This window comes from Plectropomus leopardus, chromosome 1, assembly GCF_008729295.1.
Source record: "Plectropomus leopardus isolate mb chromosome 1, YSFRI_Pleo_2.0, whole genome shotgun sequence".
In the NCBI taxonomy this organism is placed as follows: domain Eukaryota; kingdom Metazoa; phylum Chordata; class Actinopteri; order Perciformes; family Serranidae; genus Plectropomus; species Plectropomus leopardus.
Window position 1 is genome coordinate 40,282,706 of NC_056463.1, and position 21,535 is coordinate 40,304,240.

At 39.7% G+C, this 21,535-nt stretch overlaps 1 protein-coding gene across 3 annotated transcripts; it reads right to left on the reverse strand.

Annotated features, from left to right (window-relative positions):
- Positions 1-2,860: 2,860 nt before the first annotated feature.
- Positions 2,861-6,937, reverse strand: LOC121945214. 3 transcript variants are annotated; one of them, XM_042489285.1, is made up of 8 exons: positions 6,365-6,937; positions 6,038-6,260; positions 5,725-5,893; positions 5,232-5,314; positions 4,674-4,781; positions 4,463-4,576; positions 4,212-4,328; positions 2,861-3,897 (listed from the first exon to the last, which is right to left on the reverse strand). In XM_042489285.1, exons 1-8 carry the CDS (start codon positions 6,838-6,840, stop codon positions 3,877-3,879), a joined length of 1,311 nt encoding a protein of 436 aa, XP_042345219.1. In that variant the 5' UTR covers positions 6,841-6,937; the 3' UTR covers positions 2,861-3,876. The 3 variants fall into 3 exon arrangements, with proteins under 3 accessions (XP_042345219.1, XP_042345228.1, XP_042345237.1); XM_042489294.1 differs by lacking the exon at positions 4,212-4,328; XM_042489303.1 differs by lacking the exons at positions 2,861-3,897; positions 4,212-4,328; positions 4,463-4,576 and having other exon boundaries at positions 4,700-5,121.
- Between the last annotated feature and the right edge of the window lie 14,598 nt (positions 6,938-21,535).

Below are 21,535 nucleotides of genomic sequence, written 5' to 3' on the forward strand. Positions count from 1 at the left end.
ATTGATAAAAGATGATGAGTACCTGGGTGGTCTGTAGACGGTTAAGCAAAGAATGGGGGGGTTGCTAAAAACAAAGGCATGATACTCAAATGATACGAAGTTGTTAAAAAATACTTCATTTGAGCACATGGTAATCTTTGTAATTGAAGCAGTTCCGCCTCCTTTTTTGCCCTCTCGAGTTGAAAATAAAAAGTTAAAATTTGGTGGGGAAGCCTCAGTGAGAACGACAGGTGCATCAGTGCCAAGCCATGTCTCTGTCAGTAGAATGATGTCTAAGTCGTTGTCTACAATAATATCATTTATAATAAATGATTTGTTTAAAAGGGAGCGCACGTTCAGGACAGCTTTTAGTGTCTGCACTGGACGTGTGCTTGTCACCTCCAACTCGGGGGATTTTTAAAATACAGTTATTTCTATGAACAGACCCTGGTCTTACCTGTCTGTTGTTTGTAATTCTGGTTTTGATTGTCTGAATATTATCCTGCGCCTGTATAGTGGCGGGTGACAGTGGAGGTGAAGGTAATTGGGAGGCAGGGGGTCTGTAAGTGCGTGTGTCATTAGTGAGTCAGGAGGAGGGTGTGGAGCATGAACGGATAGTCAAGTCAATGTTCACAGATAAAAGATGTGAACCATTCTTGTTTGGGTGGAGGCCATCGTGTTTGAAAAGGTGGGGCCTGTTTAAAAAAGCTGCAAAGTTGTCAACAAATGGGATACCTTTTCCCAGGCAGTATCCCTTCAACCACACGTGCAGCTGACGAAGGCGGGAGGTGGTGACGTCACCGTAACGAGGGGGGGGGAGCGGGCTGAGATAATTAACCGCTTCCCCGTGTCCAGCAGGTGGTCAATTAGGGTGGCGAAGTCCCGTTTAAGAAGCTCCGACTGCTGGTATTTTAGGTCGTTGATGCCGGCCTCCAGGACCAGTGTAGAGGCTGAGCTATGCTGAGCACTCAGCTGCAGAGCGGAGGATGCAACGTCCTTGACCCGTGCGCCAGGGTGGCAGAAGGTCCGGCCGCCATGCACTGCCACGTGCCTGACCATGGAGGTCCCAACCACCAGCACAGAGGGGCAGGTGCGCCTCTCCCGAGTGCGTACTTGTGACTGGGCCATGGATGGTGGAGAGCGGGGCCGTGTGGCTCCGTGCCTCACGGAGGAATTCCCCAGGTAAGCCCCAGCGGAGGAGCGCTGTTGTTGTGCGGCAGCACGAACACTGGTCAAATCAGACCCGTTAGGACCCGGGTGGTGTCGGTCGCGGGAGCCGGGGGCAGCCACTGCCCCGTTGAGGGTATCCGGAACCCGGCTGCTATGGGTGGTCGCGGGATGTCTTCGGACAGCGTTCTTCAGCAGCCTCATACGCGTGGCCGAAGACGTTGCCCGGGATGGCAGCTGTTGGTCCCGGACTCCAGCGGCGCAGCGGTGGGGCCCACCCGGAGGCTGCAGCGGAGATGACAGACCGGTGCGGCAGCGGGGCGCCGCTGCCTTGGTGCCCGCCGATGAGGAGGGACCTGTGGGACCGGTGGGAGGAGTGTCTCCTGGGTGGTGAGCTGCGGTCACCGCGTCGGTCCGAGGCGGGGACGGTGCAGCAGCCTCTGGAGGGGAGCTCAGACCCTGACCATCGCCTGGAGCACCAGCATACTGCGACAGAGCCTCAAAGCGGTTGGAGAGTAGGAGTGGAGGCGAGGTGGTTCCAGCCAAGGTCCTAGATCGGCCACGGGTAACCACCTCAGCCCATGAGCGCTGGAGGCGGGGGGTGGAGCAGAAGGATGGCCGCGGACCGGTGGGATCCCAGGGCACCGTGTCCTGGAGAGCCGCTGAATACGAGGAGATCCGGAGACATTGCTCGTGGGCGATGGTCATACACTGGTCCAGCTGGGCTTCCTTACTCCTCAGTTCCTCGGAGAGCCGGCGGACATCATTCAACAGGTCAGCGATCTTTTTTTCCGCTTTCCTTAGTTGGAGATGATGGTCTTCAGGGGACATGGCGGTAGCCATGTAGCATAGCTTAGGTTAGCTAAGAAGCTCGCGATAAACAGAGGGACAAAACCGGATTTTTCCGGGTCACTTCTGTTTAGTTTGTCGTCTGTGTTCGTCTGCGTTTGTGCCACCAAGGCAGTTAGTTTGTCCGCAGAAGTTGTGTGAGTTTAAAAGCTTAAAAGTTTACACAGGAGCGAGCGATTAGCCTAGCCACCAGGCTAAAAACAAACCTGCTAAGCTAGTCCATAGAGTCCGGTAGGCCGGATAAACTAAAGACCCAAACGTGCGATGGTTAAAATCTTCGACCTCGTTAAAAGATGAAGGTAAAACAACCACAGTCTAAAAGTAAGAAGTATAAGAAGTCGCTTTAAAAGTAGAGAAAAACGTTAGTTCATGACAGAGTAACTGGCCGTACGCTCAAAACACGCAAAACGCTCTAAAATTCGATTTATAAAGCGCTTTTCGAAGTACCCAACGACGCTTTACAGTAACCATTATTCATTCATACCACATTTACACCTGTGGTGATAAGCTACGTCTGTAGAAGCAGCTGCCCTGGGACAGACTGACAGAAGCGTGGCTGCCAAAGTGCCTCCACCAGACCATTCATACACACTAGGCAAGCTGGGTAAGGTGTCTTGCCCAAGGACACTACGGCCACTGGGAGAGAGCGAGATTCGAACCACCAACCCTCTGATTATTAGTCAACTCGCTCTTCCTAAACACTGTCACCCCAAACCTGCATGTTATTATCTTGTAACACTGAAGATGTGGGACCCACTAACATAGAATGATGGATCCAGTTATATAGTCTCTTTGTAAGAACTGAAGTTTATTACACAAAAGCAACAAACTACTACTACTAAGCAAGAAAGAGACTCAACATACCACCAGAAAATACGCAGGTTGAAAACAATTGCAATCTAACACAAAGTGTGTAGCAAGTACACTCAAGATTTCACCTGATTCTTCACTCGAAAAATGTATCCCCATAATAATATAATAATAACAATTCCACAAAAATAACTACACAAAAAATATTTCTTGTAATGTTAGGAGGCAACTGCTCTCAGATCGGTAAACTAAGTGGTAACTAAAAATAAACTTTCTTCCCTTTACTTTTTGCAGCTCTCACATTCCCATTCTTCTGTGGTGGTGTCCAATGCTTTCCGTGGGACAGACACACAGTTTGGGTGGTACCAAGTGTCACAGCTGCTGCACTGCACCATCACCTCCCTGTAGTGTGAGGTCCTGCAGATGCAGTGTACCTCAACTTTGATTGAGGGTCTTTCAGGGTTTGGTTTTGTGTTTTGGTAATGGAAGACTGGTGCCATTTTGTTTGTCAAAGCTCTGTACAGTCTTTGCCTCATATTTTTGTCTTTAAAGTGGCACTCCTCTGGCCTGACTCCCTCACACAGAACAGAAGCAAAAGCTAAGGCAAACAGCCCACAGCTGCTCCCTGAATGCTGCTTCTGCACTGCAGGCCTTCTGATGACAAATGAAGGTGCTTGCGGACGAATTAACCATGAAAGTTTCTGCTCTGTCTTCTTTGTAATGGTTACATCTAGGCTGTCATAGATGCAAAGCTCATTTTTTCCACAAAAGATATTACTGGCTGTGATCCAGTGGTTCTCATTTACCTTAAGAACCTGTACAAATGGCTTGTCAGGTGTGCCAACAAACCACCCTGGTGAAGACACTGAAAAAAAAGGCAGGACTGCAGACCGTTCTGAGCAGGGAACTTCTTTGCCAATAAAAAGCAGGTTGCATCCACCTCGTCACTTGTTAGCCATGGTTTGGGGTGCAGAATGCTCTGCAATTGGTGGCGTTTAATGGGGGGTTGCTTTTCCAGCCTAATGGTTTGGATGAGGTCTTTTGGGGAGTGCTTCATCTAAATTGGTCCGTTCATTTTCTTGTCTTCCATGTCTATGAGACAAACAGTATAAACACACACTTAAAATTTTTGGCTGTTTAAACATGTCATGAACACATCACAATGAATGTCCATTAAAGCTGTACTAATGCAAATATAGTAATAACAATATAAAAAAAAATTAATTATGAAATAAATATCTGTAAGGATAACATAGCCAACGGCGAGGAGCAAGTTCAATATTCCTTTTTGTTATGAAACAAGCCAGCCCAGCATTCAACCCCACCTCTTCAACAATAGGAGAATTGGAATTTGTGGTAGTGCTACCTTACATTAGCCTTAAATTCAAAAAAGGGAATTACAGTACCTTCAAACCATGTGCGTCCACGCTAACTGGGTCTTTGTCTTTCAGGTCCGGAGCTGCCACTGATGCAGAATCATCAGTGGTTGGAGCTGCTGTTGTCGTTTGAGGACCTGCAGTCACCTGATTTATTGAAGGACACATAGGATTATTAGAAACCTGCAATGAGTTTTCTAAACTTTTTTTTTTTTATCTTACAGTAATTATATTGATAAGAAACATCATATTACCACTGTAGCCAATGGGAATTACAGTACCTTCAAACCATGTGCACCAACGATAACTGGGTCTTTGTCTTTCAGGTCCGGAGCTGCCACTGATGCAGAATCATCAGTGGTTGGAGCTGTGGTTATCGTCTGAGGACCTGTCACCTGATTTATTGAAAGACACATAGGTTTATTAGAAATTCTGCAATGAGTTTTCAAAACTTTTCTATGTTAAATATATTGATAAGATATATCATATTACCACTGTTTTTGTCTTTCTGAAGTGGAAGGGCTGCTTGATGGAGGTGACATACACTCCCCTCCTATTTTGTTTTTGCTGCCTCCACTTCTCTTTCAAAACACGGTGTTCCTTTATGAAGAAAATTTTCATTAGTAAATTAACATGACCTATTTTGTGATGAAAGTAACATGTTTGTAAATTGTCCAAACCAATGGTTTGTTGTAAGAAAAACATCAAGCGTAAAATCTTTAAGGCTCAAGTTATATAAAATATACTTTTGACCGTCTTAGATTTCGTCTGTCTGTCGCACTGAGTCATAGTATTCCCTTAAAAGGGCTTTGTGAGTTTTCTTGTAAATGGTTACAAAGTCGTCCATTCTGGTCAGTCGTCTTCTGTTGAATCTTATTTTTTTTAAGTCCCACTGACTTTTTTCCATCACCCCCTGCGTTTTGTTGTCTTGCGTAAAATTCTGACACAAACAAAACAACAATTACATAATGTGTCAAATCAATGGCATTACTATAATATAGGTTTATACTCTCCAGGGAATTGCTAATATTTCTTTAATTTCTACTTTACCTGATTTTTTTTCATGGATATCTTGGCAAAATTCTTTGAAAACTGTCGATATGGGAGCCCTTCACCATGCCTCCCAAGATCACCTAAAGATGTAAAACATTATGTTTAGATGTTTTTTGAACATAGTTCAAGAAAAGAATTTTACACAGTCACAACTGAATTGGTTAATCATCAGTATATTGTGTATTTGTTTATCAAATTACTTAGAAACAGGAAAGGCAATGTAATGGTTTGGGTGGATGGTGAGTCACCATAGCAACTACTAATATTTTTTTTCTGATAGAGAACATTTTGGCTTTATGTTTACACAAGATAAAATGTAACTATAACTGGCAATTTTTATGGCCTTTGAATTTACATAATTTTTTTTTTTTCATGACTATCAGACCCATATATTGCAAGATTGTCATTGCAAAGTGCAAAGTGATTGATGCTTTAAAACCATACATATTTTGAAATAAGTAATTGGTCGCATAAATTAAGTTTAACTGACCCAACATCATGCTGCTCCAGAGAGCTGCCTGAGGCAAGAAGTACTTTGCCAAAGACGAGATGAATGTCTCGCTGTGGTATGGATTAGGCTCCCCTTCTTGGTCCACAGGTGCTCTTTTTATGATATCCATGAAGTGTTCTTCCTCAAAGGGTGTTGGACTGAAAATGTCCTAGGAAACACACACACACACACACACACACACACACACACACACACACACACACACACACACACACAGAGTAAGGCTGTGAATTTAAAAGTCCAATAAAGAGACCATTATTTCAAATCATTATTTATGATATGAGGAGTGTACCTCTAGGTCATAAGGAGCAATGTTGATGTCATCAGCAGCTGAGTCATCAATACTTGTCAGCATGGTTTGAATATTGTCAAAGTGCTTCTGCACATTTTCAGAGCTGCAAGGGCTGGAGAAGATGACAGTGCAGCTGAGGAGCATTTCATCAAACTCAGTTATGGAAGTCGCTGATGTTAAGAGTCCAAACACATGCATGGCCAGCTTGTAGTTCTTGGGTGCACTACGAGAGAAATACATATCATGGAATTGTCCTAATACGTAAGCAATTTGTGACTATAATAACTGTATTCAAAAAAAGAAGAAAAAAAAGCTTAGGCTACTCACTGCTTCTTGCATAAAGTTTTGGCATTCTTCATGATGTGGCTCAAACAGCGGTGAAGGACTGGATGGCCAAAGTCTTGTGCTGTACCTTTCCCTGTGAGGATGTTGTAGTAACTTTGGAGCAAGGCCTGGAGGTTTGTTTCACTGAAAACCATTGTTATGGCCTGCATTAGCACCAGGGAGCCGTCACATATTATCATTAGTGGAGTTGTGTTTTTTCCATATTGTTTGGTGTGATCTGTTTGAAATGCACTTAGAAAATACAGAACAGAGGCTGTTGTGTGGTCACATGTGACGAATGTTGCAACAGGAAATGGAGATGAACCCTTCTTGGGGTTTCTGACCACCAGCTCGTACACATAGAAAGGACCTTCGCTGTTTTTTGATCTCTTCAGAATGCTCCCTGTTGCATCTAAGTACACGATGTCCTCTCTTGATCTATTGTGGAAAATGGTTATGCTTTTCCTGGACCAAAGCATCACACCCTTTGGATGAAGTAAAACTTTCTGTAGAACTTCCTCAGGGTCATTTTTTTTTCTTCAACCATCTTCTGGAGACTTAGAATTTCATTTTTATGTTTCCTTTCTTTAATTCTTTGTCTCCATGAAATAGATTTAAGAAAGCCAGGTGATTGTGCTTCATCTCGGCAGCCTGATTGTACCACAGATTCATGCAATTTTTCCAGGTTTTCCAGGTAGAGTGCCCTTGGAAGTGTGTTTTGAAGCTGGCCGTATATCTTTTTTTGGTCATCAGCTCTTACTGGTCTCCTTTGCAGCTCTGATTTACTGTCCACTACAATTTCCCCTCTGAAGGACACATGTGCCTTGAGGGTATTCTAATTGTGCACAATTACATCTACTTCCACCAGACAATCACTAAAAGAACATAGGGCAGAGCATTTAAATACAGGTGAAATCCTTTTAGAGCCATGAATTTTGACCCTGTGTCCCAAAAATGCTAAACTGCAATATGAATGAATTTTGCGAATACCAGCAGAAATTACATTAGTCCATTGCAGTCCTTTGAAATGGTCCTTCTTTTGAGTTCTCCTAAGTTTTATCCAGTCAGTACGCGGGATAAAAAAAAGAAGGTGGTGGAGGAACATTTTGTATGAAGAATTCTTCTTCTTTTTCAGGAGTGGCATCATCCTCGTTATCACTCCAGTTATTGTCACTGTCTTCCTCTTGGACCTGCAGGACAAACATTAATAATTTAGAAAACTTTTTTTTTTGGTAAAGTACTTCGCTACATTTAATTGAATATTAGTAACTTAAAATTTACTATTTGTGATGGTACTGTATTTAAAATAAACAAACAAACAAATTATCACTATGTTAGTAACTGAAAAATAACTTTTAAATTTCTTACATCTTCCACTGGCTGGGCATGGGTCCCTCCCTCTTTTGAAGCTTTATCGACTAGCTCTTGTGTCAAGTCCTTCTTCACTGTTTGTTGCGTGGTATCTTCATCCTTTTGAGAAACGTCCATCTCCTGTCTGTCTTCTTCTTGTGTGGCTTCAAGCTGTGTTAGATCATCATTTTCTTGAACCATTTTTACTGCGTTTGGTTCTTCTTTTTTTCCATCATCTTGTTCAGATTTGTGTTCTTGTAAAGCTTCATCCTTTACTTCTTCTTCTTCGATGTCATCATTCTGATTAGAGCTCAAATCCTTGGCACCTTCACACTGTATTAAATCTTTTGCCAGTGCAAAAGGATCTGGAGCACAGATCTGACTAACCCCGGATTTCCACCAGATCCGTGTGCGGCCCGGCTCTGCTCCGTCACGGCAGACAGAGCAAATAGATTACACTCTAGTCTAGTTCGGTAAAGTTGGAAAGATATTCACAGATTCGGACTTCCGGCATCAATAACTCATTAGATACGTTGTCAAAACATAAACGAGGCCTCTTTCCCATCGTTGTAAGGTAGACAATGTGCCACAAGCCCAGTTTTATCAAAAGTAGCTGTCTTTCAAGCTGCAGAAATAACATTGGTGTCAATGAGCAGCCGGCTGTGAGACGAGTGGATAGGGACCGTCTGCAAATTGCAAAACCGCTACAGCAGCGAAGAGAAACACTACACAGATATTCAATAACTTCAGTCTTATACACTGTAGTGTCACCAAAATCACTGCAGCCTTCAACTGGCTCCTGTTGATCATACTACAACACTTGTTTTATAATATATATATATATATATATATATATATATATATATATATATATATATATATATATATATATATATATATATATATATATATATATATATATATATATATATATAATATTATAAATAAATAAATAAAATATAATAATATAAATAATATAATAAATAAATAAATATATATATATATATATATATAATTTTAAGAAACTTTATAATAAAATGCAATAACTTCACCTTTATGCACTGCAGAAGAAATTAAACTCTGTCCAACCATCATCTGGTTCCTGCTGATCATACTACAACACTTTTGTAGTATGATTTGTTTTTTTTTTTTTTCTTTTCATAATTTTATGGATTTTTTATTAGAGATAAAATGTAATAACTTCTCTTTTATGCACTGTAGTGTCACCAAAATCATTGCAGCCATCAACTGGATGCTGTTGATCATACTACAACACTTGGTTTGATATTAAAAACATTTTTTCATAATTTTAAGAATTTTTATTAATAATAAAATTTAATAACTCCACTTTTATGTACTGTAGTGTCACCAAATTTACTGCAGCCATCAACTGGATGCTGCTGATCATACTACAACTCTTGGTTTGATATTTTTTTTAAAAATCATAATTTTATGGAATTTTTATTAATAATAAAATTTAATAACTCCACTTTTATGCACTGTAGTGTCACCAAAATCATTGCAGCCATCAACTGCATCAACAGCATCCAGTTGATGGCTGCAGTAAATTTGGTGACACTACAGTGCATAAAAGAGAAGTTATTACATTTTATTATTAATAAAAATTCCATAAAATTATGATTTAAAAAAAAAATATCAAACCAAGAGTTGTAGTATGATCAGCAGCATCCAGTTGATGGCTGGAATGATTTTGGTGACACTACAGTGCATAAAAGAGAAGTTATTACATGTGTATCTGAAGATGTGTGTAGTATGATCAGCAGGAACCAGATGATGGTTGGACAGAGTTTAATTCTTCTGCAGTGCATAAAGGTGAAGTTATTGCATTTTATTATAAAGTTTCTTAAAAAATATATATATATATATTTATTTATTTATATTTATTTATATATTATATTTAATTTATTTATTTATTATTTATATATATATATATATATATATATATATATATATATATATATATATATATATATATATATATATATATAATATATATATATGTATATATATATATAACATAAAACAAGTTGAAGGCTGCAGTGATTTTGGTGACACTACAGTGTATAAGACTGAAGTTATTGAATATCTGTGTAGTGTTTCTCTTCGCTGCTGTAGCGGTTTTGCAATTTGCAGACGGTCCCTATCCACTCGTCTCACAGCCGGCTGCTCATTGACACCAATGTTATTTCTGCAGCTTGAAAGACAGCTACTTTTGATAAAACTGGGCTTGTAGCACATTGTCTACCTTACAACGATGGGAAAGAGGCCTCGTTTATGTTTTGACAACGTATCACTAATGAGTTATTGATGCCGGAAGTCCGAATCTGTGAATATCTTTCCAACTTTACCGAACTCTCTCAAGTCTATGTGTTAATTCCCACCGGCTCTGCTGTGTTGCGGATCGACTCCGTCTCAGCTCCGGCAGTCCGGAAGCTTGCAGATCAGATACGCAAGCCTCCTATTTTTACCGGACGCCAGATAACTTCGCATAAAGCCAGCCGAATTTAACACAGAGCAGACAGGAAATCGGACAGCGATACAACATTAAAACATCCGGTTACTTTTCAGAATATAACACTCCGTGTTTATGTCTGATCATATGTCACTTAACTACATCAACAAAACGTCAAAATGAGAAGATCCAGGCGTGGATTCAACCGGTCAGACGTTTTCGGAGGTCGTTACCGGCAACAGGGACGAGGAGAAGCCAATTTGGAGGTGGAAAACCACAAAATTATTTATGACACCACACATCCTTTTATAAGGACAACCATAGAAAGTGGTAAGGAGCAACTTATTGGGAGTTATGGGAGTAAAATGACATCACTATAATTAATCCACGGAGTGAATGGAATTACTACTTTTTCTTCTGTAATGATATACTGCGCGTGATTCTGTAATGACCGCGAGAACTCCTCGGTCTCGCCACTCCAGCTGATCCGGCTCCGATCCGCCACTCCAGCTGAGGGACAAGGGAGCACGGAGCAAAACCGCAGCGGAGCCATAACGCAACGTACATGCAAGCGGTGGAAAATCCGCCGTAATTCATGCATCCACTCTCTTATATTCACGGTAGTGTGATGACATAGAACAATGAAGTAGCCTAGACCTTTTTAAACAAGGAAAAAAGCTTGAACACAGGGACGGGCAGATTGACAAAGGATCAGATTGTAGGCCTTTCATTTGAAACACTATAGACAAATGCTGAGGTTAGGACAGCAAAAACTCATTTCCATGTGAGTAATTCACTATAATAAAAACAAACTTAACGCAATTAATAACAAAGTTCCATAACTGAAGTTTGGGAACAAACACAAAACTCATCTCTCAGGCCTATATAGGTATGTCTAACCCTCTTCCCTGTCCTTTTCTCCCTCCCTCTTTCAGCATAAGACAGCACCCTCATCCTGAGTGTCACCTTCCTGTCTTCTGCAAGCCTGTCCCTGTTTCTTATTTTTATACTATGATTATAAATATAGTACAGTTTGTAACTGATTTGAAGTTATTTCATTTGTTTCACATACATTGTAGAGAGTAAGCTACCTGTCTAATGCGATTCCCTGATCAGAAATGAAATGGATTAAACATCCTCAATAACCTCCAAAAGCACCCATAAAATGTCAAAATTAGCCAAGCAGTTGCTGATGTATATATATATATAAGTAATATAAATAATTATATATGTAATTCTTATTATTAACTAATTGTTGTGAGACTCCTCACTGGCAAACATCTTTTTAATCACAAGTTGTTTTCATCTATCAAAATCACTCATATTCTATGCACATTTTGCTTTTCGTTTTTTCCTGAGACAAGGTCTCTTAGCATGGACACCGGTTTTCAAGCATAATTTCTCTCCACATAAATATTTGCGGTTAGGAGGCACGAATCAGGTATGACGCATCTGTTTGTTCAAGTGAGGCTGCCAAAGGTAGCGATCCAAGATGACAGACTGCTTGCGCATGCCAAGCCACCAGGAAGTGTGCCACACTGATACAAAATTTACATGAAAGTGGAATTACACTGTCATGTGACGCACATGGCCCAGAAAGACCTTTCCCCATTTGCTTAACATTGGGAAAGATACGTCCTTAGATCAGAATGCATTTTTAAATAGCCATTATTAAAAACATTAAGGCATTAAGGCGTTAAATGCGCCATTTTCTGAATATAGAGGTATTTCTCCAGACATAAAATGCCTATAAGCCTATAATACGGATGTCTTACTGTGTCTGTATCAGAAACCGTATATACAGTCTACGGTCTGTATTCAAACAACCAGTTATCAGCGCAGAACACTAGTGACAGTTATTAAGGTATTGAATGCAGTATTCACTCAAAGTTGAGCTGTGTAATAATACATGGTTGGTATTTGGTAGTATTTTTGGGGCACAACACTTCTGATTCTGTTAATTTAATTTCTCTGGTTGTGATTCCGATATGATTCCCTGATAAATTGTATGTATATTTATGTGTGTGTGTGTGTGTGTGTAGAGAGATAGATATACCATTATCTGATTATCACGTAAATATTAAACTGACAGCACCAGTGTCGTTTTTCCGCAGATTAGCTGCTGTTGCTAATAAACTAAGCTACTACAAGAGGAATGCTTGTGAACAAGCGCTGTTTGCTTTGAGCACTCGAGTCATCTGTGTGAGCGAGCCAGTGAGTCAGAGTCAATGCTCGGGTACACTCGGCCGCGTTCGGCTGTTGTTAATCACTTCTACGCAATGCTATTTATGCTATCAGTATCCAGATTTATAATAGATCCATGGGGCATGTGTGGAATGGATCCAGTAGGTGGAACGGATCGGGTACTGATAACAATCATAACAATCATTACCTTATTAAGAATGAATAAGGATATGACTGTTTTTGACTACCATACAAGGCTTAAGTCAGTATTTAAAAAGCAATAAACAGCAACTTGCTCCTTTACCTTGGTAAGCAAGTCTAAAATATGTCAACATAACCATATCTGTCATATCCACATCACTCATATTTTTATTAAGTAATTATACATTTTACATATAAAAGTACTATATATATATATCATTTTTCATTAATAATTTGCAGTGTAAAATAAAAACAGTCAAACAAAAATTACTACACCTCCATAAAAAACAATGGAAGGAGGAGATCTGGAGTAAGCCAAAACTCAGAAATTGTGTTCAAATTAAAGAAGATTACTACACAGAACCTTATTTAACATTAAACTTAAGGAGGGGACAGAGGTCCCTGTGTGCTCAATTAAGATCCGGTATGGCAACAGAAGTTGTTAATATATAATGAAGAGCAGGGTATATAAAGCTGTTAGGATGAATTTATTTTTTATTCTTCTTTTCTCTGCAAAGTGATCTGAGAAAGCATTTCTTTGACAAAATTCAGGCGAAGAACCCTGACTTATGAGTGTGACATATGCCTTTAGCCAGATTCATTATTACACCAGAAAACACTGTATCCGGTATAATATATATATTAGAAAGGGCTTCGCACGCATCCTGTATTGTCTTATAAGCCCATGTGGATTGGGCCAAATAAGTATATATATATAATGTATTATATAGGGCTTCGCACGCATCCTTGTGTCCTTTTTGTGTCTTATAAGCCCATGTCACAATTAAGTGCATGACACTTAAATAAACAAATCAATCAATCTGTAAATAATATATATATATATATATATATATATATATATATAATGTATTATATATTTTGTGTTTTAAAATATATTTTATTTTTTGTATTTTAATCATATGTTAACCCTTATTTAGCACTCAATCACTTTTTTTCTATTGCCTCTGGCTCTTGAGCTGCTGAAATGTGTGAATCCCCTGAGTGTGAGATCAATCAGTCTAATCTAACTATAGCTGTTAACACTGATCTTCAGATATTAGCACGTTTTACTTTTAAAAAAAAAACAATATAATAATTAAACTACATACGATGCGCTACATAATCAATGCAATTATTTACTGCTATTTGGCAAAAATCTGAGTTTTGCCTCTCCGTATTATGTATTCAAATGGTCCGCCAAAGACATTTGAAGCCTACATGAGTCACGTGACGCTCGAGCATTTTGAACTTCTGTGTCAATACACTAGAGCTGTGTCCCAATTCAGGGTCTTCATCCTTCGGAGGCTGCATTCCAAGGCCGATTACATAACAACGCTGCACGAAGGCTGTCCCAATTTGAAGGCTCCTTCAAATGCAGCCCACAAATGCAGCCTTCTTTTCCCTCTTTTTGGACGATACATCGCTACTATCATGGGCATCACACCCATAGGGGATGGGGGTGTTGCAACACCCCTACTTTCGCAATAAGGTGATTTCATCCCCCTCACTTTTTCCTAAGGCGTCATTTGTTAAACCATTTGCCCGCCCTCGTGGTGTACCAGTGTACTAAAATGGAGCGCATCTCAATAACCCATAAAAACCCATTGGTCAAGTTCAAATGATTGACAGCCATCCAGCAATCACAGCCATTTGTCCAAACCCACTAGTCCCGGCAGCCCGGGAAAGTAAACAGTTTACAGAGCTATCATCACTCGCCTCTGCTGACCAAGCCCGCAGGAAGTGCGGCACCCTCTGAAGCAAAATTTACATAGTGGCCGAAAGTGGAACTACAGCATCACGTGATGCACACTGGCCCAGAAAGACTTTTCCCCATTTGTTCACATTGGGAAAGAGACCTCCTAAAATCACTGGATATATTTTTTTGAGACATGTTGACTTTTCAGAACACAATTTTTATAGCCATTATTAAAAACATTAAGTCCTAAAGACGTAAAATGCGTTATTTTGCGAATCAAGATTAGGAATTCAGTGTTTCTCCAGACATAAAATGAACGCGCATCGCACCGGCCGTAATAATGGATATTTTTGCTGTAATTCATAATTTTTTAATCACAATTAATCATTTTTACCATTTTACATCACATCCATACGCTGTTGGCTGTAAAGCTGTAATATGGACGTCTTACCGTGTCTGTATCAGAGACCGTATATACAGTCTACAGTCTGTATTCAAACTACCGGTTATCAGTGAGCAGCGCAGAGCATTAGTGACAGTTACTGAAAGGTACTGAACGTAGTATTTTTTAAAGTTGAGCTGTGTAATAAAACACGGGGGCAATATTACAAGCAGCACCTTTTATTACCTTTTTATGGGCACAACACATTCCTATTCTGTTAATTTGATTTCTCTGGTCGAGATTACGATATGATTCCCAGATGAGTTGTATGTATATGTGTGTGTGTGTGTGTGTGTGTGTGTGTGTGTTTGTGTGAAGAGAAATAGATATACTATTATCTAATAATCACGTAAATAATAAAACCAACAGCACCGCTGTCCTTATACCGCCAATAAGCTGCTGTTGCTAATAAGCTAAGCTACTACGAGAGCAATACTCGTGCACCGGCGCTGTACGCTTCAAGCACTCGCGTCATCTGTGTGAGCGAGCCAGTGAATCAGAGTCAATGCTCGGGTACACTTGGCTGTTCGGCTGTCGTTAATCACTTTTACGCATGCTCTATGGGCCAGTAGATCCGGGTATTTTACACTTTTCTAAACCCGGAAAAAGAGTTTTCTCTGCTTCATGTGCCACTGAGCAGCTCTCATAGGAATGAATGAGGCCCCGCCCCCACGGCTGTATCCAGACTTCCTTATAATACATCCATGCTGCTGACAGGAACAGAGCAGAGGGTTGTAACGTTCATTTTGCTAAGTAAAATGTAAGATTTGTCTGTAAATAATAGCACTATGTCTTATTTTGTGGCATTTTAGCTAACATTAAGCAAGTCAGGTGGCAACTGAGTTAATACAAGCTAGGTAGAAGAGGAGGGAGAGAAGATGAGAGGGGAAAACACAAGAGAAGAGGAAGGGAACATTGTAACCAGTTTAGTTCATAATCAATGCTTTATTGGCACTACTGTAAAGTTTTAAATATTGCCAAAACTTGTTAATTAATGAATTATATAGCCTACGTTAACTGCTTAATACCATGGTGTGCGATTGCTTGTGAAATATCTTGGGTAAAGAGTGTTGTACTATAATGTAGGGTACATTTTGAGTGTGATATTATTTATTTATTCATTTATTTATTTTTCCTTTATTTTACCAGGTGAGTCAATTGAAAACCAATTCTCATTTACAATGACGACCTGGCCAAGAGGCAGCATAAAGCAAAGAAAAACAAAAGAGGCACATTCATACAAATTGAAATTTGAATATCCTAGAAATGCATTTCTTTAGTTTTTCAGACTAAAACAGAGGCTGAAGGTGGTTGCGGTGCTCATGTGCTACAGCTTCCCTACCCCTGGCTACTATCCTTTGCGACTTCCATTTCCAAGATTCCTTGCACGCTTGTGATCTTCAAAAATAATTCATCTCCAGGCAGCAGAGCCTTGGTCAGCAAGTGGAGCCCCCGCTCTGCTGGGCACTACAGCACCAAGCTGGCTCTGGTTTTAAAGTCCCTCTAAGTTTTTACATATCTGGCGTTTGATTTTCAAATGAGTAAAAACCCACATTCAAAGTGAAATCAACGCTCCGATCTGCGCTCTGTGCCGCCATGATAATAGTTATTTTTGAAAATCAGATGAAGCAGATAGTAGCGATGTATCCTCCAAAAAGAGGGAAATGAAGGTTGCATTTGTGGGCTGCATTTGAAGGAGCCTTCGAATTGTGACAGCCTTCGCGCAGCATTGTGATGTAATCGGCTTCGGAATGCAGCCTCCGAAGAATGCAGACCCTGAATTGGGACACAGCCTCTGTCTGTTCGCTTGGTCTATTCTAGTGCACTACAAAGAATGAGTAGCGCTCAAGATGTGATATGTGTGTGAGACACAGAGAGAGCGAAGGAGCAGCTGCACAGAGCAGCAGAGCCACCCGCCCCAAACAGTTCACTGGAGACTCTCAGCAGAGTTCAATACATGACTATTTTGGCACAAATACAGGTATTTACCTGCCAGTGTGGTGTATAACCTCCAGGGAATTAGTCTCATATGGCCCTCAGCGAATGTTAATTTTGGACCCTGCCCTCAGTTTTTATCATGATTTCGAAACACAGTGATCACCCATAGTCGTCACGATATGTTTATTGTTTTCGCCTGATGACATCTTCTTTTTTTTTTAACCATATTTGGCATATGTAGAAAATACATGCTATTTCCACAAAGTGTACTTTCAAAATCAATATTGCTGCTAATCATTGAAGCACATTTTTTGTACAGAGCAGTATGAGTGTGAGTATTTGACACTGCACAAAAAATAATAATGAACAAAAATGAATGTTGCTGGTAATCACTGACATGTCCAAGGCTGTGATAATAGAAAAAGAAAAATCTACTTTTCATAAAGTATATTGGAAATAATTCATTTTTTGTGTTGTTGTTGTTGTTGTTGTTTTGTGCATAGTGGCATCATGACAAAAACCTGGCATTTAAAGGGTTAAAATTCTGAAAATTAATATTTGATATTTATGATTAGGGCTGATGTTGGTTAAAAAAAATTAAAAAGTAGAAAATAATATGTATGTTCTGTATGTAAGTTTTTTCCTTTTGCACAGGGCGACATGGGTGTGTGTAATATTAAAGTGGTCCCTAAAGGTTAATCAACTTGCATTCCATAAGTGATCAAACACACAAACATATATCAGAATTTAATTAATCATAATGTTATACAACATATACCCTAGTGTATCTGTTTCTTAAGTGACCTAAGATGAGTGACTTAGTGATCTAAGCCTGACTGCAATCTGTTAATTGTTTATTTTCATATAGCAATTCATCCTGAACATGAACATGCTTTGCTTACTTTGGATAGAAAACATCAACAGTTGTGCCACATTTAAGGTGGACACTGAAGACACTTACATTTGTTGGCATTTTGCTCAGCTGGCGAAGCTGCTGTGTTGTTGTCGGTTGCTATTGTAACAGGACCAACAAATCATGCACAAAAGATTGTGGGTACTTTCTGCCCACTGAGGATGCAGACATGCATCCTCTAAATTTCTCAGAAGGAAGGACTCCTCAGTAGAATTCAAAGGACCCTTGACCTCAGAACAATCCTTCGGCAGGCTGCGATGATGTAGCATCCTTGAAATTCGGCCATCAAAGGATCCTTCCTTGACTTTGAGGAAACTCCCCAAGTGTTTGACAGGAATGCTGTTCTGTAGTGGGACCACTGGATGGCAGCATCTTACATACAATAAGTGCAGGAGCGACATGAACTGAGTTTAAGAGTTTCCCTCTCAGGCAGGATTCACTCTGGATGAGGAAGCAGTGCTTGGGGGCAACCTTGCCAAACTGCAGTTTGTTTCAAGCTTGTGGTGTTCACACTGGCAAATTGATTGATTGATTATACATTTTCAATTATAGTTTGGATATGATACCTAGGTTTCAATGCCAGCAACCAAAACAATGTTTGCTGCCTTATACTGAGGAAAATAAATAGCTGGACTTTAACACTGGTTTAGTGAACCCATATACATAAACTTTATTAATCTTTAGGGTAATTTATTGGCTTAGTTCTCTTTAAGTTTGTGCCCACAGCCCAACAGAGGGTTTAACATGTGCAGTACTGCACAATATGTAAGATGCAACAATGTCACTTTGACTAAAACATGATGGATGCATGAATTTGACACTAGAGAGATATTTTTAAAATCCATCTCCTAAGTACATTAAGTTTCTCTGTGCCCCCTTAAATCTTACCTTCACACCTAAACGTACCCGCAGGTTATTGTGACATCACAAGGAGATGTTTTGCTGACAAACCATACAAATGACATGAATGACTTTTCCAAGTTAAGTCATTTTTAAGAAAGGGGTCTTTGGTAATCTTTCTATTGTCTATTAAAGAAAAAACAGGCATTTGTTACTTGTGAAAAACTAGTTAAGACAGTCATTAAGTTTTCATGAGAAAAAGTAGAATTATAGAGTTAGTCTGACTAAAACTGCACTTTTAAAGCGACTGAAATCTGTCTAGATCGAATTATACCCAGATATGCAATTATAATTTGGTTTCTTCTTCTTTCCATCTTGTGCACACATTAGTCGGACTTTAACTGGACTAGGTGTTCTGTGTGGGCTGCTATTGCCGCTGCGTCGGCCTCCCTCTGTGGTTAGGGATAGGGATTGTTTTATTTTTGAGAGGGGAAGAGATGCAGTAAAATGGGTCAGGAATTTTTAAAAACATTGAGCACTGATGAGGGACTTGCATTTTTTAAAATTTTGGCTTAGGTGAGGGACATACAACTTTAAAAGCAAAAAGACACTCCCACAACACCAGCATGGAATCTAAGCGATGTCCTGCCGTGGATGGGCAAAACAAAATCAATACCAGTTTAAGTGTTCACTATATTTGAATATATTCTACTCTTTACCTTTCACAGCAGCTAATGGAGGTAGCAGTAGAACCGTTCAGTGGAGTAAAATGACTTTTTCTCAGTGGAGTCTAGTGTTTCAAATACCCATGGGTAAGGGCTGTGTGACAGCAAGGTAACGCGGAGAAAGTATTCTAAATATAGCTTACACTTAAAGCGATACTGACTTTTTCAAGTGGCTCAAAACTAATCATTGAAAGCAGAGTGCGCTGTTTGATTATATGTACATGATGTGGCGGCTTTCTAACTCGAAGTTATTGTAAATAAACAGTCATGATTTTGATGCATTCCATATTATATAAACTGTTGGAATAATATTTATGGGTTCCATGTTATGTCACTGTTCCTTAGCACTGCCATATTTGTGACTGGTCACAGCTGCACACCACAGCCACAAGTGAGAAGAAGAGGATGGAGGTCGACAAAACAGACATTAACAGACATCTGGTAATAAGTAAGAATTGCGGAGGACATCTGTGATTTTAATCCCGTGCTAAACAGCCATGGCTGTCATTTGTAAAGTAAAACTTCCAGGGCAAATTACCCTCCATATTTTGGTAAAAAATTGAATCAATATTAGTCCCATGCAAATCGGCATCTTTGTGATTTGCTGGTGATTTGGTGTTGTTTGTTTTTCTTCCATTGTGTGCACACCTTCATGACTGGGCCAGGTGCTCTGTGCATGCTCTGTCTGTTATTTCTGAGGGGTAGGGGCGCTGCAAAATAGGTAAGACTTTTTTTTTTTTAAATGGAAGCACTGAGGAGGTACTTATGCTTTTAATTTTGGCTTAGCTGAGGGAAATACAACTTGGAATGGTAGCATTTTACATTTATTTTACATTAATTTAAAAAATCACACCCCAGCCACCCCTCACGTTGGACAAATAAAGTACAGTTCCACAATACCGGCACGGAAGTTAAGCGATGTCCTGCTGTGGACAGGGCAGCAACAACACATGGTTTAGCCATCTAAAATATATATGGGTTTAGGTGTACACTATATTTGAATATTTGCTCCTCTTTACCTTACACAATATGCCTGTTTAAACCAGCAGCTGGAGTAAAAAAAAATTTCAGTGAAGTCTGGTGTTTTAGATATAATGGCTTCAAATTCCCATCAGTAAGGGCTGTCTGACAGCAAGGTAAAGCACTGAAAATACTCTAAATATAGCGTACACTTAAACTGATGGTACTGAATGTTTTTAGGTGGCATCAAACTTATCAATAAAGGCAGTTTGCCCAGTGCTGTTTGATTATATATACAAGATGTGGTTTTCTACCCTGAAGTTATTTTAAATACACAGTTATAACTGTGATGCGGTCTATATCATAGACTGTACAAATAATAGAGATTTTTTTCGTTTAGCTTTATCTCCACCTGCTGTGGCATAGTGGACATACTTCATCAATAAATTCTAAATTCTCCCCAGCTACTTGTATACTGGGACAAGGACAGTAGTCCAATTAAATGGACTAATCAAGCTATAAACTTAGCTCGATTTAACTATACATGGAAACGTACTGAGTGGTCAGTAAATTCGAGTACAATACAGACATTGCTTATCCTGTGTGAATGTGCCGCATGAAACACAGATGTGGGGGTGATTTCTAAAATTCATAAGGTCCCCAGGTAATATCAGTCCTGTGCAAATAGAGCTCTGTCTCATTTAGATGCGCTGTGTTTACTTACAGGGTAAGTCTGCTGTCGGTCACAAAATTGGCACCAGGCAATGCAGAAGTGATGTATTCGGTACCCATGGATAGATTTATAGCAACTAGCTCAGAGGGTGCATATCTCCACCTGTCGTGGTGGAGTCAGACATACTTGCATTAATTAATCAATTCTGCCCCACTGCAGTTATACTAGGACAAGGACAGTAGTCTAATTAAAAGGCTTACAGTAATTAAGCTATAACTGTAGCTCCACTAAACTGTGCATGTAAACATACTGAATAAATTTACTTGCCTAGGTCCAGACCTTGGAATCTACCCAGTCCACTTGATATCAGGCAATATATCTTCGAGATATGTCAGCCACCGCTACTGGTGAAACTATACAAGAAAAAAAAAATTAAAATGCAAAAAAAAAAAAAAAATGCAAATGCAACTAGATTGAATGTGAGCTTGCATATTGTGAGCTGTGTTGGTAATAATTATAGTCTTTTGCCAATTTAATTGCAGTGCTGTAATCTAAATGGGAGAAAGAGAAACACTCTAAATTAGCAGTTTTATAATTACCACTGAACTAAATGCATCTCACTGCGTCCCCCACTTAATTACTGACAATTTGTCTTTGGAGGAGCTATTGTTAAGCTGCAGTCTCGCAGTATGTGATCAGAACAACAGACTTTGTTTTACATTTTATTTCAGTTGTTTTTCCTGGGAGTTCTTCCATACACCAATATACCCGCAAACAAC